This window comes from Coturnix japonica, chromosome 34 (assembly GCF_054131305.1).
Source record: "Coturnix japonica strain WE chromosome 34, WE-NBRP24, whole genome shotgun sequence".
Lineage (NCBI taxonomy): Eukaryota > Metazoa > Chordata > Aves > Galliformes > Phasianidae > Coturnix > Coturnix japonica.
Window position 1 is genome coordinate 3,865,858 of NC_140696.1, and position 14,106 is coordinate 3,879,963.

Here is a 14,106-nt window from a genome sequence, read left to right on the forward strand (position 1 = left end):
CAGAAAGAGTAGGGAAATTAGTGTATGACAGCTGGGGGCTCTGCTACTTTGGGTTTGTAACATGGAACCTCTTTGGGCATAGCATCCAAAGCAATGCAGCCCTGCAGGGCTGTCATCCCACCTTGGTGCCCCACAGAACCATTTGTTGGAGGAGGAATGGGGATGGGAAAGAGGCTCATCTGCCTTCTGTTTGACAATCTGAAGAGTGTTTTGCTTGCACAGATGGGTTTTGGAAATGGAAGGGGGAAAAAAAAATATAGGCTTAAGCTTGTTTCTGGAGATTATTTTAGGCAAGCATCACTTTTTGAAATATATCTCTCCCAAACCCACGTGCAGTTGGTGGCCTAAAAGCAGGACTTGATTAATAGTCACTACAATGCACACCCTCTTGGGCACTACAGCCATACATCTGCTGGTAATTGTGCATCTGGATGCTGGAGTGTTCACCTCAGTGAGCCCATATTCAGCTCGACATAACTCTCCTCACATGGCAGGAGGGGGCTGTGCATCCTAGTGCTTGAAGCATGTAAGGCAGCTCTTGTAAGGCAGCATGCAGGCAGGAAGCTGATGTGTAGTACCCCAAACTGCCTTTCTTTTGCTCTCCTGCAGCCAGATAAGCATCCAAACCAGCCTAGAAGAGAGGCTTTATGGAGGCACATGGGTCCAGAGAGAGCTTTGGGACATGGGAGAGAGCTCTGCAGTGTCTGGTGGTGGGCTGAGCATTGTAGGAATGGCAGCATCCTTCCTGAACACACTTGGGCAAACCTCACCCCACAGCTGTGCCAGTGACGCTCTGCTGTGGCAGACTCCCGCACAGTCAGAAGGAATAACATGGTGTTTGCTTTTTCCTTGTGCTTTACATGCCCTGGGGAGATGACATCTTGAGTGTTTGTAAGTCATTCAATTGCCTTCAGCGGGCATGCTCAGATCTGCCCTAGCGGAGGACCTGACCCAAAATTATGCAATTAAAATAATGCAAATAGTCTCTTACATTGCATTCAGCTAGGACTTAGGCACACCATGCTCTGGCTGTTCCAGAGTGCAAGAAGGGCATGATTCAGCTTTGTGTAGGAGCACAAGCCCTCGTTTTCCCTTAAGGCAAGCAGTGCTCCTAAGCACAGCACTTTAGACAACTAACAGGAGGCACTCAGGGCTTTCAGAAGGTTCCCTGGAGGCTAATAAGGGGAGCATATGAGCTGTCTGCTCATCAGTGAGGAAATCTTGTTTTGAAGGATGTTATTATTTAGATCCCAGGAGGGAAAGTCGTAGCTGTTTTGGTTTAAGTACAGGGCTGTGTGATGGGACTCCTGGGTCCTATCCCGTCATGCTCGTGCTGTCAATGGAAGAAGTTGCATCCTTCCTCTGTGGGCTGATTATCATTTCTTCTGGTGGAAGGAAAATGTGACCTCAAAGTCAATGGAGTTAGGCCAGTGTAAGTGGAACATAGTGATGACTGGAATAAGATTGTGTGACTCAGTTTCCCTGTGGTGGGGAATAATAAGCTTGTTTGTGAATTGCTCTGAGGTCCCAGCCTGGAAGGTTTGTGGGATTCTACAGAATCCTCGACCAGAAAAGGCAACCAATACTGGTGTGGGTGGTCATCATAAGAGCAGCTCTGTAAGGCCTGACTACCAGAGGGAAGAAATAGGAACTGACCACAAGGGTCAAGGATTGCAGCAGCACAAAGCCCACAAGCAGAGCTGTGAACAGACAAGCCTGTGGTGCAAAGGCAGATTTGTTACTGGGTCTGCCCAGTTCCTGCCCTCTGTGGCAGCACATCTTGCAGGGACAAGCTGCAAGCAAAGTGTCCACCAGGCTGCTATTACAGCGACCTGGCTGATCCTCATAGTGTGGAGAGAGATGGAAAACGAATCAAAGAATCAAATTCACTGATGCACTTGAAACCAGCACACTGAGCAGTACTCAGGTGAGGTCTGGGCTGCTGCTGTTGTGCAGTCACTGAGTTCCTACTGGAGTAGGGGAAAATGCAAGAGGTAAATGCATGTGAGGAGTTCAATGCACAGCTTGCTGGCAGCCTCTTGCTGTGAAGGGGAGGCTGCTCATCTCAGATCTTTACCTTTTAACACTGCTTTGTTCCCTTTGTGAGGCTCTGGCAGTCCCTGGAAGCAGGGCTAATCGCATCACTCTGTGTGCTTTCTCCTGGCTCCATCCTACGTGGCACTAAAGGCCCGGTCTGGTTCTGACCCCACATCAGCCAGGTCTGTGTTCTGCTCCCAGATCTGCTCTTCCAGCCTCCTTCACCCCAGCTTCCCTCCTTCCTTTGCACTGTATGACCATGTGTGCTGCCTGTGTTTTGCTAGTGATTAAATCTCACGGTCTCTGGTCAATCAAAGTTGGCAGAGGAGGTTATTTCCTGAGGAAAACCAGCAGCTACCTAGAAGAGACAGAATCTCTCAAATACTCTTCCTTCAATAAGAAAAGCCGCAGCAGGAGCTCTTGTTAGATACCAAAGGAGCCTGGAAGGAGACCTGACCAGGAGAAGCCTCAGCCAGCAGTGGGGGAGAAAGGGAGGCCATGTCTATAGAGGCCTAGGGAGGCCTGACCTCATCCTACAGTGCTCCCAGGGTCAACCTGCTGCATTACCAGAGCTGCAGGGCGTGAAGAGTTGCTTCTTGAACCAGATGTAAAACATCAAGGTGTCTATTTGTTTTGGTTTCTTCTTTTTGTTTGTTTTTTTGTGATACGAAGGCCTTTTAAACCTAGAGAAGTTGCTTCGGCAGTTCCTTATTTCCAAGGACACGCTCTCAGTCCGGATGTTGGATGACAGCCGGGATCCTACGCCTCTCCTCAAAGAGATCAGAGATGACAAAACAGCCACCATCATTGTCCACGCCAACGCCTCCATGTCCCACACCATCCTACAGAAGGTGGGTGCCTACAAATGCTGCTTCCACTGGGCAACGTGCAATGTGAAGAGTGCATGAACATGCAAACTCAGGTGTTATGTGATGATGGAGCACCACAATTGACTGGAAGTGCTCTCTGCTGAGAGGGGAATTGCCACTGGTGGAGTTTCTAGGGAAGATAATTTGCTTGTTCTTTTCAGGACCTACAGAAGCAAAGGTTTAATTGCTGTGAGCTGATGTGATTGGTAATGCATGCCTGTGGCCCCTGCTGCAATCTCTTTGCTGTGGGGGGCTGCTGAGCCCTCTGAAATCCCTCAATTGGTGCAATAATTGCATTTTATTATTTTTTTCTTAGTCCATTCCTAACTTTTCACTTCCATTTTTATTGTCTTATTAACCGAGATTTTATTTTAATCGTGTTTATTTTTAAATGGTCTCTCGCTGCAGTTTTTAGCGTTTGTTTTGATAGCCTACTTCAGAACTGAGCAAGTGGCTCCAGATGGAGCCTAAAGTTGGGTGTAGTTTCCCACGTCCTGGAAGGAACAAGGAGTACATTGAATTAAAGCAGGATCCAGGCAGCGGGGTCTCCCCTTGGCTGCTGTTGCAGCGTTATATATGAAGTCCTGGCTATGTTATTGGGGACTTTCATCACTGTTTCACATTTATCCCTGATGACAGCCAGCAGAAACCACTAGAGCTGTTTGTGTTATTTTTCCCCCTCCTGAAGGTTTTTTCTTCTTGCAATTTTGCATTTCTAAATAGGTGCTTTTGGGGTATTTTTGGGGCTCCCTTCCTGCCTTTTTGTTTTGGGAGCTGTTTTCTTCCTCTATACCTTTGGGGTTTTTCTAAGTGCCCATGTCAGTAGGAGCATGCAGCTTGGCAGCCACAGGCTGTCCTCTGCCTGTTGCTATAGTGACTTCCTGCAGACCTGCAGCTCCTCCGTGCTTGAGTATTCTCCTTCCACTGATAGAGATGTCAGAGATTGCTGTGATTTTTCAGCACTTCAGTAAAATGTAATGTAGTCTTCCCGGCCAGAGGATTGTATGAGTGGGAGGTAATAAATAATGAGCTTCTGATGCAGCTGCCTCTTGCATCTGGGGAGGCTGAAAAATGTTTTCTTGATGGGGATGAGGTCATGGTGAGTCGGTGCATCCTGCCCAGAGGTCACCGAAAGCAAGAGAAACATGTCATCAGTTTGAGAGTGTTATGTCAGACCTTTTGGACAGCGAGAGAAACGGCAATTTCTCATGTCTCCCTCCCTGCATATGGTGCGGAGACACATGGTTGCTTCCTCTATTACCAACCTGTCCCACTGCCCACCTGGCAGCAGGCATGTCGTGTGGCTGTGAGCAATGGGAGCGGTGCTCGCAGGAGATGCTTTGTTGCTTGCTTTGATTTTCTGCCCTTGAAATCAAAGGCTTTGACTTCAAAGTAGGTCAGGGTGAGAGCTGACATGAACGCTGTCCCCAGGAAGGGAGAATGGAGGAGCGTGAGTGCCACGTTTTGTTGTGTGTGGGTTCGGAGATGAGGCAGTGGTCTGGGAAGCTGCTTGAAAACCTGCTGTATAGTCATGGTGCTCTTTTGGCCAAATGGCTTTGCTGATTCCACTTTGGCACCTGCACAAGGGACAGGGAGACAGTGTGTAGCCAAGGCCACCATTGGTCCCTCACTGCCTCCAATACCTCCAGGTGGTTGGGATGATCGGAAAACTGCCTTGCCAAGGTCCCGGAGCAGAATTGAGACCAGCTGTGCTTGGCAGTGAGACATAGGCTTTCAGAAGGATTTGCAGATTAATGCTGAGCATCTGTTCCACCAACCAAATACTGATCTAGTATTGAATTTTGGAAAGTAACTTCAGTAACTGGTCTGTGGTCTCTAGAAGAGATCATCCCACAGAAAAATCATCCTTCTCTCTGTATCCCCATCCACTTTTACCCTCTTATTTTTGTGGTCATCACGGCCCTGGTTAAACTCTAGAGAACTGTCAGAGCTGTTAGGTTTCATCCACATTAGTTAATTCTCAAGACTGGGGTCCGAATCTGGCTGATGCCTGTTGGGAAGCCACCACTGAGATGACTGACTGTCCTTTTTCTGTAATTCCACAAGAGCTTTTAGTGCCTTGCTTGTAGTAATAGGAGATAAATACTGAGCCCTCTCAGCTGCTGCTTTCCCTCATTATGTTCAAAAATCATGTTCAAAAGTTTCCCTCATTATGTTGATCCTTGAAGAGGAGAGAAGTAGCATCAATTAACAATGAAACAAACGTCATCTAATCTTTCTCTCCAAACCCACAATTATACCAAGAACCTCCAGATAGGCTGGGTCCTGCTGGACTCTAATCCCATGGATCAGGTTGTGCTGTTGTTTTCCAGCCTTCCCAACAGTGACAGTGAGGGTGGGAAAGCAAATCTGGCCCTGTCTCCTCTGCTGGGGCTGAGATTGCAGATTGCCAGGCTCAGGTCTAATCTTCTTTCTTCTCCTTCACAGGCAGCCGAGCTGGGAATGGCATCTGCCTATTACACATATATCTTCACTAATCTGGTAAGACATTTTTTTCTGGGCTTTTCTTGGCTGTGTGTGTTGAGTCATGTTAATGAGAGTTTGGGGAAAAGCTGCCTGAGTACGGGGTGGGGGTTACCTGCAATCCCTCTGCAGTCCCCCTGCAATCTCCAGCATTAGGTAAGGGAAGACTTGCTGTGGCTTCCAGGAGGAGAGAGCCAACTGTGTGAAGCAGAGCCTAGAGATGTGGTTGGTGTTTGATCCCATGTTACGGGGTTCGGGGTCTTTGGGAAGAAGTAGATGGATGCTTCCTAATGAGGTTCTCGGAGGCTGCTCAGTGCATGGGGAGAAGGGCGGGCAGCAAGGCGGAGGAGGGATGGAGCCATAAATGTGGAGAAGCAGAGTGGGCATGCCTTCAGCACAGCCCTCGGTGATTTGGCTTTATAGCCACTAATAACGTTAATGTGGGGATCGTGTGGCTAAATCCCTGAGTGCTGTGCTAAACAAGGAGTAATGGGCTTAGACAGCAGCAGGGGGAAACCCAAAATAAACACCGGAGAAACTTCTATTGCTGCAGCAGGCTTGAACAGGCTGCCAAGCAACATGGGGAGAGCTTGGCCCAGAGGGAGCAGGGCCCTTATATGGGGGACTGATGGGATCCTGGGCACACAGGACAGGCTGGGTGATTCAGTGGAGGTGCCTTCCAACCCCCAGTGATAGTCATATTCTCTAATTTCTATTAATATTTATGCCAGGGTGTGTGTGTGCCAGGAAAGCCGAGAGCTGAATCACGCTTTGTGTTTGGGTGGGAGACAGACGGCAGCGGATGGAGCCAAATGTGTGGGAGGGGGAAGGCGAGAAATGCAGAGGCTGAAAGCCCAGGGAGCAATTGGGATGGAGAGTGGAGAAGGGATAGGGAGAGATGTCAGAAGAGAGAGAAATGCAAAAGAAGGAAAAATCCACAAGTCCCTAGCAGAACTAATAGCGTTCTGGCTGCTGCCCAGCACTTGATCCATAGGTCGTAGCCTTGCTCAATATCAGTCCAACATGAAAGAGCTGCACTGCTCCTATTTATCCTCGTGCACATGGCCAGCACTGGGCAGGCAGGGATGGAGCTGGCGGGATGGAGTCTCCATCCCACTGAACACCTGCCTGGCACACGCTGCATGTTTAAGGCATGTAGCAGTGCTGGGAAATATAACACATTCTGGGTAGTCTTGGTCACAGTGGGGCCCCAACCTGTAATTTAAGCTCATTGGGGCTGCTGTAGTACACATAATAAGGGATTTCCATTTGTACATCACCAGCACAGTGGATCTGTGTTCATAGGTGATGCCTGGACAATGGAAGCAGCTATAGAAATTAAGCTCCCCGCTGCATAATTAAGCTTATGACCACCTCAGTTTTGAGCATGAATGTTATTAAGCATTTTCTTGAGGTCAAGAGGTGGCATATGCCTTTGAAACCCATTCATTTAGTGCAATGAGGGGATGAGGCGGGTGAGACTGAAATGAATTTGGTTGTCATTTGCTCTCGCAGGATATTATTCTGTTTAGCATGGTTTATTTTACCACTTTGTCCAAGAGATGAGCTCTGAGCAGAGCTATCTGGATTTTTGGCAGGGCTGCTGAAGAAGAAAGGTGACATCGGGCAAAACCTGGGCAGATGGGCGAGATGTTTAAGGAAATTAGTAATATTTAAATGGGGATGAGAGATGGGAGTGAGCAATTTAGACTAATAAATCTGGAGGGATTATCAGGCTCCTAATGAACCCTCTGAGGTTTTACAATCGCTGCCTAATAGAAAAGATAAAATCAGAGCGAGTTGCTGTGAAGGGGAGCAAGCGAGAAGATGGCTTTAAATGGAGGGAGAGCCCATCAGAGGGGGAATAGACAGTTTGTACAGCATGATGTTACTTGGAAATGGAAAAATATGTCAAGCCAAAAAAAGAATAGAAAAAAGGCTAAAATGCCAAATTAAACACCTGCCCTGCAGCACTGGAAGGGAATTCTGTTTCTGTCTTCTGGCATTAATTTTATTTAATGAGCATATCCCAGCTGACAGCAAGCTCCATGTCACAGTAGGGCATGAGGCAGAGGCAAGGGGCTGCCGCCCCCCAAGTGCCATTCTATGGGGCAGGACTTGGGGGTCCTGTGGTGCTGGGGACACCATACTCAGCAGGAGGTAGAGCTGCATGCACAAGCAGATGCCAGCCTTTGGCAGGAGGCTGCGGGAGCACATGAGGAGGAAGCCCTTGGATCCCCAATGTGTTTCCATTGGAACCGAGGAGAGCAGAATGAAGTAAAAATATCCACAGGCTAATTTACTGCGTGCAAATTCATTATCAGCTTCCTTCAGCCAGCTCAGGGGACCCCGGTCCATCACTTCCATGCCAGGTGCTCCTTTTGTCCACATCCAGTCAGCACGACTTGAGCTAGGTGATGTTTGGGAGGGGAGGGCTGGAACTTGAAGCTCCATCAACAAATTTAGTTTGTAATAATCCTACTAATAAGGCCACTGCGTAAGGAGAGCATTGCAAGCAGGCTGTTGTGTATTGGAAGAAATATAAATAGTTTCTCCTAGTGCTGGAAATCCTTGAGATCAGCAGTTCTTAGCAGAAGGGATGCTGGATGCCTCCAAAACCCTGTGGTACAATTAATTCTTGTAGCTCGTTAATTCTGGGTAGCTTCTTGTTGTTTTTGTCTTTTTCTTTTTCATCTAATTTATAGACTTCAGGCTGGGCTTCAACTTCAAAACATTTATCAAGGAGATTAGATGGAAATAGTCAAAACAATTAAAATTATGACTGTAAGAAGGGAGGTGTAAAGGAGTTTTACTAGTGCCTTGAGTCAGTCTATTCAGCGGGTATAGGTTTGTTCTCACAATATTGTGTGGAGGTGTTGTTGCTGATAAAACAGCTGCCGTATTCAATTTCCAGAGACCAGATAAATCAGCTTTGCTTTGTTTATTTGTTTCCTGTTTTTCCTTCTTAGTTGGTGATTTATAAAGAGGTTGGTCTTTCATATAGGACGAGTTATCCAAGGCTGTGTTGTCACTCTGGATGCCCATCGGAACAGGGTGGGCATGCAGGCAGCTGTACAGCATCTCCATCACACTGTGTTCCACTGCTGCATGAGGTCCCTAAGTATCTCTCACTCTCCCCTGTGCCCTAATGCAAGCAAAGGATGCTGACTTTCTTGTTAGGCTTTGACAGATTTTGCCTTGCAGACCTTCCTGATTCCCAGTAACTGATGCAAACCTTTTTACAGAGCCCCGGCCATTCCCTGGATTTATGGTTCATGTTTCCAGCAGCATGCGGTAGGAGGGCAAACAAATTGGGTTTGTGCAAGGATGCCAAAGCAATTTCTCCTTCTTTTCGTTAGCATGAGAAAAGGATTTAGGCAAAACAGTGATTTGTGCCTGTCTGTGTTTTGCTGCCTGTGTTACCTTACCTGTCTGGAGTCTGCTTTGTGTATTGTTCCAAGTCCTGCAGGAAGTCCAGCCTGTGTTTGATTGCCAGTTGTTGAGTAAATCACGCTCTCAGATACAGCCCAGGCCTTCTGCTGTGAGAGCAAACCTCCTTTGTTCCTCTGCCCTCATGCTGTCTCGTCCTCTTAGTCTCAGGCTCTCTGCCCCCTGTTCTCTGTGCACTGTCCTCAGGTCTCAGTGCAGCACTGGACCTCTTGGAGGCTTTGCCACTCCTTGAACCCCAATCTCCCTGCAGAGAAGTCAAAGTAAATTCTATTTATGCCAATGTATTTTCCTAAAGTGCTCTCTTTTCAATAGCAGCCTACAAAAATCTAACAGCTCCCCATGCATAAGGATATAGAATGCCCGCCCTGACTGGCATATGGCACACTGATGCTTCTATGATGTAAGAGCAACCAGGTTATGTATAGGAAGTTGCCTAAGCTGCCCCCAGTTTAAAGCTGCTCTTTAACTGCATGCATGGCCAAATGACATGGTGCATTGGGTCGGTCTTCCACACCCACTTGCTGCAGTTCGTTGCTGTGCTGAGGTTTATTCCTTCCAGAGAAATTGATTTAAACACGTGGCCCATTATGAACTTATTGACTCTGTCAATAGTTTATAAATAAATTGCGCCTTTCGAGAAAGCCATAAAACGCTTAACATAATATTGTCCACTTGAGTGAATAAATAAGTGTCTTCTTAGAGGAGCTTAGGGATGATTAGCGCATTCAGTTACACAGCCCTGAGGGCAACAGGATGCCGAGTGCCAGCATGGGAGCTGTAAGCTATGCTTGGAGTTTGACAGCTTTTCTGAGCAGCAAATACTCCTGCAGTGGAAGTTTTCCAACGTGAGGTCTTAATAATAGAGAAATGGAAGTTCTGGCCCAAGATTCTCCTTCCTATCCCATATAAAATTAGTGCAAGAACAGTACAGCCTGTTCTGGAGCCACTGGTGTAAATCAGGCTTTGCCAGGGGGCTGGATCCTTGGCTGATGTTGGGGCTGAGCATTGGAGGCTGCTCATCAGCACAAAGCCAACCCAGTCCATGCAGTCTCAAGGCTGAGCCTTGCAGCCATGTTTACAAGAAGGGGAGCAGGGAGGACCCGGGGAACTACAGGCCGGTGAGTCTCACCTCCGTGCCTGGGAAGATTATGGAACAGATCCTCCTGGACAACATGCTTGATCACATAAAGAACGAGCATGTGATCCGAGACAGCCAGCATGGCTTCACCAGGGGAAGGTCATGCTTAACTAATCTTGTGGCCTTCTATGATGGAGTGACGGCGTTGGTGGACGAAGGGAAGGCGACCGATGTCATTTACCTGGACCTGAGCAAGGCCTTTGACATGGTCCCCCATCACATCCTCATCTCCAAATTGGAGGGAGGTGGATTTGATGGGTGGACAACTAGATGGATAAGCAATTGGTTGAAAGGCCGCAGACAGAGGGTGGTGGTCAATGGCTCTATGTCCAGGTGGAGGCCGGTAACGAGCGGTGTCCCTCAAGGGTCTGTCTTGGGACCGGTGCTCTTTAACATCTTTATTAATGACATCGATGAGGGAATGGAGTGCACCCTCAGCAAGTTTGCTGATGACACCAAGCTGAGTGGTGCAGTCGATACGGTGGAGGGAACGGATGCCATTCAGAGGGACCTTGACAGGCTGGAAAGCTGGGCTCGGGTGAACCTAATGAGGTTCAACACGGCAAAGTGCAAGGTTTTGCACTTGGGCCGGAAGAACCCCAGGCACCTGTACAGGCTGGGAGGAGTTGTCCTTGAGAGCAGCTTGGCAGAAAAAGACCTAGGGGTCCTGATAGATGAGAAACTTAACATGAGCCAGCAGTGCGCTCTGGCAGCCCGGAAAGCAAATGGGATCCTGGGCTCCATCAGGAGAGGGGTGGTCAGCAGGGATAGGGAGGTGATCGTCCCTCTCTACTCTGCTCTTGTGAGGCCCCATCTGGAGTACTGTGTCCAGGTGTGGAGCCCTCAGTACAAAAAAGATATAGAGATTTTGGAAAGGGTCCAGAGGAGGGCCACAAAGATGATCAGGGGGCTGGAGCACCTCCCCTATGAGGACAGGCTGAGGGAGTTGGGTTTGTTCAGCCTGGAGAAGAGAAGGTTGCGGGGTGACCTCATTGCAGCCTTTCAGTACCTGAAGGGAACTTACTCCCAGGAGGGGAGTAAACTCTTCGAAAGGGCTGATAATAGCAGGACTAGGGGAAATGGTTTTAAGTTGAAGGAGGGAAGATTTAGGTTGGATGTTAGGGGAAAGTTCTTTACTAGAAGAGTGGTTAGGTCCTGGAACAGGCTGCCCAGTGAGGTTGTGGATGCCCCGTCCTTGGAGGTGTTCAAGGCCAGGTTGGACGGGGCCCTGGGCAACCTGATCTAGTAAAGGTGTATGTTTGGTGGCCCTGCTGGGCAGGGGGGTTGGAGCTACATGATCCTTGAGGTCCCTTCCAACCCGGGTAATTCTGTGATTCTGTGATTCTGTGTGTTTCATGTTGGCTTTTTCTGCTCAGTGCCTCAGTTTCCTCCTCTGTCCAATGGGTAGAATCCCATTGGGTGCCATGGTGCATCCCTGTTGGTGTCACAGGGCACTGGGCAGGCCCCGAGTGATGGAACTGCACCATATGGGTTTATGTTACTAATGGAACGGAGGTGACTGCCTGTAAATCTCCCAGTCGTAACTCACTGCTATGACGCCAGAAGCTCCAAGCCGGTGGCTTTAAAGCCATGAATTACTGAGCCTGACCACGTGGCTTTTATTGGGCAGGTTCCCCCCATGATCTAAATGCTCAGGTCACCCCAGAGGTTGTGTGTGCTGCTGTAAAGGGAGAAGGCAGGTCGAGTGCCGCATGAAGCACAAACCCAAGAGTGACTTCATCCCCTAATAACTCCTCCTGTGCCGTCTCCCAGGGAACCCCTTTGTATTCAATTAGCTAATGTGTGCCTAGCGCTTTGAAAATATAGAGTGCCGTAGAATCACTAAGTGTTGTTATTTAAAAGCACGTATTTAGTGGCTGCAGCCTGGTAGTAGAAGTCAGAAAATCTACACTATAATTGCCTGGTGCTGCTGCAGGCTTCGCTGTGATGTGAGCGAAGCCTGGGGACTTTTCTTCTGTAAAAGTTCATTAATTTTGGCTGCAGACCTTGAGGGCCCTGTTTTTCTAAGATCTCATGGAACAGGATATTGACTTTTTGGTGGGTGCTCTGAAAAACAGAACCGAACTGGGGGAAGAACTCAGGCAGCTGGGATTTGTGCACCTGAAATTAGGCCTGACAGGTTTGTGATCTTCTTCATGCCTCGGGTTGCACTGGTGGCATAAAGTTAAGCCCCCCCCCATATAGAGTCTGCTGGCAGCTGGGAGTTATTTTGCTAATGGCTCCTTGCTCTTAGTGCAATACTGAGTCCTGCAAAAGCCTCGGCCAGCACTGCAGATAAGGCAGAGTAAAGTGCCCAAAAACTGATATGTGGAAAATTCCTCCTAGCTTAGGATCATGGCAGCCTCGCTGTGTCTCGCTGAGTTGCCCTCAATGAGCAATTCTTGGATCTGACACTGAATCCCCAAGTGCCCTCTGCAGAGCCTGTCTGAGCCTCATTGCTAAAATGTGAACAGTATTTCTCTACCTCATTGTGACTGTTGAAAAGGTGAATATGCTGATACTTGCATGCAAATAGGTGATAGGGGAGGCATCTGAAATCACTGCCACGAGCAGGATTTCCATCGCTTTTTTTTTTGCTGGGGATGCTGAGCCCTGGGAACCTGCTGAGAAGTGCAGGTCCTGAATAGCAAATGTGAGTTGATGTTTGCAAACAAGGGTTTGGAAATGTCAAACGTGGTCAATGACCGTGTGGGAAAGGGAGAAAGCAGCCAAGGTACAGATGCGGCGCTGGCAGCCTGACCCCATTGCCAAATCCATCTCATCCCATTGCAGAGGAAGCGTGAGCCTCAGGGAGGGTTTGTGTGTGGTTCATTGCTTGTTTCTGACCTGGAGTCACTGGGACGTCCTTGTTCACATTAAGTGGGAAAAGACTTAAGGAAGAGGGTTGGAGTGTAGATGGTGCAGGGAAGGGGCTCACCCAGGTGCTGTGGGCCCTGTGTGTTGGGGGTGGGTGCATGATGAGCAATGGGGCTTTCTGCAGCAGGAGGCTCACCTGGAAGATGGGTGCAAGAAGAGATAAAAGCTTGCAGCTAGCATCTACCACCAACATGAGAAGAGAAAAAATGTTAGTATTACAAGCAGGGCTTGTAATACTGGGGCTCTCAGCACACAGCATCACATATTCCTCCCCCTGTGCAGGGCATTTGGCCTTGCCCTTTGCATTATTTCCTCCCAGTCCTGTCTGAGAGCTGCTGTTTGCAAGGGCTCAGCACATCCAGGAGCTCCTGAGGCCCTGCTCCTCATTAGCCATCTGCCCTCCCTGCGCCAGCTGACAGGATGCCGTGGGTAAATGGATAACCTGTCAGCAAGGCAGGAGGATAAAATCATTCAAATGAATCAATAGTTTGCAGGCAATTTCATGTTACCTAGTGTTAATGCGGTTGTGTCCAAAATGCACTTAATCCTGTGTCTGATCACATCCTCGTGGGAGTTTGCCATGCTGGAATGATCTTGTAAGTCCATGTTTCAGAGATTTACAGGCATTGTTCCTACGTGCACACATACGCAGGAAAGATAAAAAATGACTTGACTCGCTGAGATCTCAGAGTCCATGGAGCCAAACGACATTCATATTAGTGATGGAAGAGAATGGGTATCCAGCAGTTTCTGAATGTATTACTCCCACCTTCTCACTCCATTTTAGCAATTAGCAAAAGAGGAATTAGATAGGAAGGCACCATTATTTCCTGCTAATAGGACAGGGAGGGCTGGACGCTTCTCCAGGAAGCTGACGTTGTTGTATAACTGCTTCCATTGACGTGAGCAGCAAATAGAGTTCTCCTGTTTCACTTGTACTTTTTCTTAGCCCTTTTTCTTGGTCCTAGTGGGCTGAGGATTCCTCCTGGCAAGGCTGGGATGGACAACCAGTGTCTGGGGCTCTCAACCATGGCAAGGAGCAGTGGTCTCATGGGTGAAAATAGAGCTGAAGTGTTCCCTGAGCATCCCTAGGGTTACAAACTGGCTCTGGCTTACCTACAAAGCAACAAGTCCCTTTCTGCAAAGCCTGCTAGCAAGTCTCTGGTGTGGTTAGCACGGTCTGTGGCTCAGAAATGAAGTTTCCAGAGCCCATTTCAGAGGATTTGGGCCTTATTGTGGAACTTCATTTTT

General features: G+C 48.4%; 1 protein-coding gene across 6 annotated transcripts in view; it reads left to right on the forward strand.

The window, feature by feature from the left end:
• Positions 1–14,106, forward strand: part of GRIK4 (glutamate ionotropic receptor kainate type subunit 4) — a 105,006-nt gene that overhangs the window by 59,079 nt on the left and 31,821 nt on the right. For all 6 annotated transcript variants that reach the window (XR_014938251.1, XM_015884046.3, XM_085526111.1 and 3 more), the window contains exons 6-7: positions 2,710–2,888; positions 5,355–5,408. Coding sequence is in view for 2 of the 6 variants with exons in the window: in XM_015884046.3 (XP_015739532.2) it covers positions 2,710–2,888; positions 5,355–5,408 (233 nt within the window). In the remaining 4 variants the exon portion in view is untranslated. The remainder of the gene's footprint in view (positions 1–2,709; positions 2,889–5,354; positions 5,409–14,106) is intronic.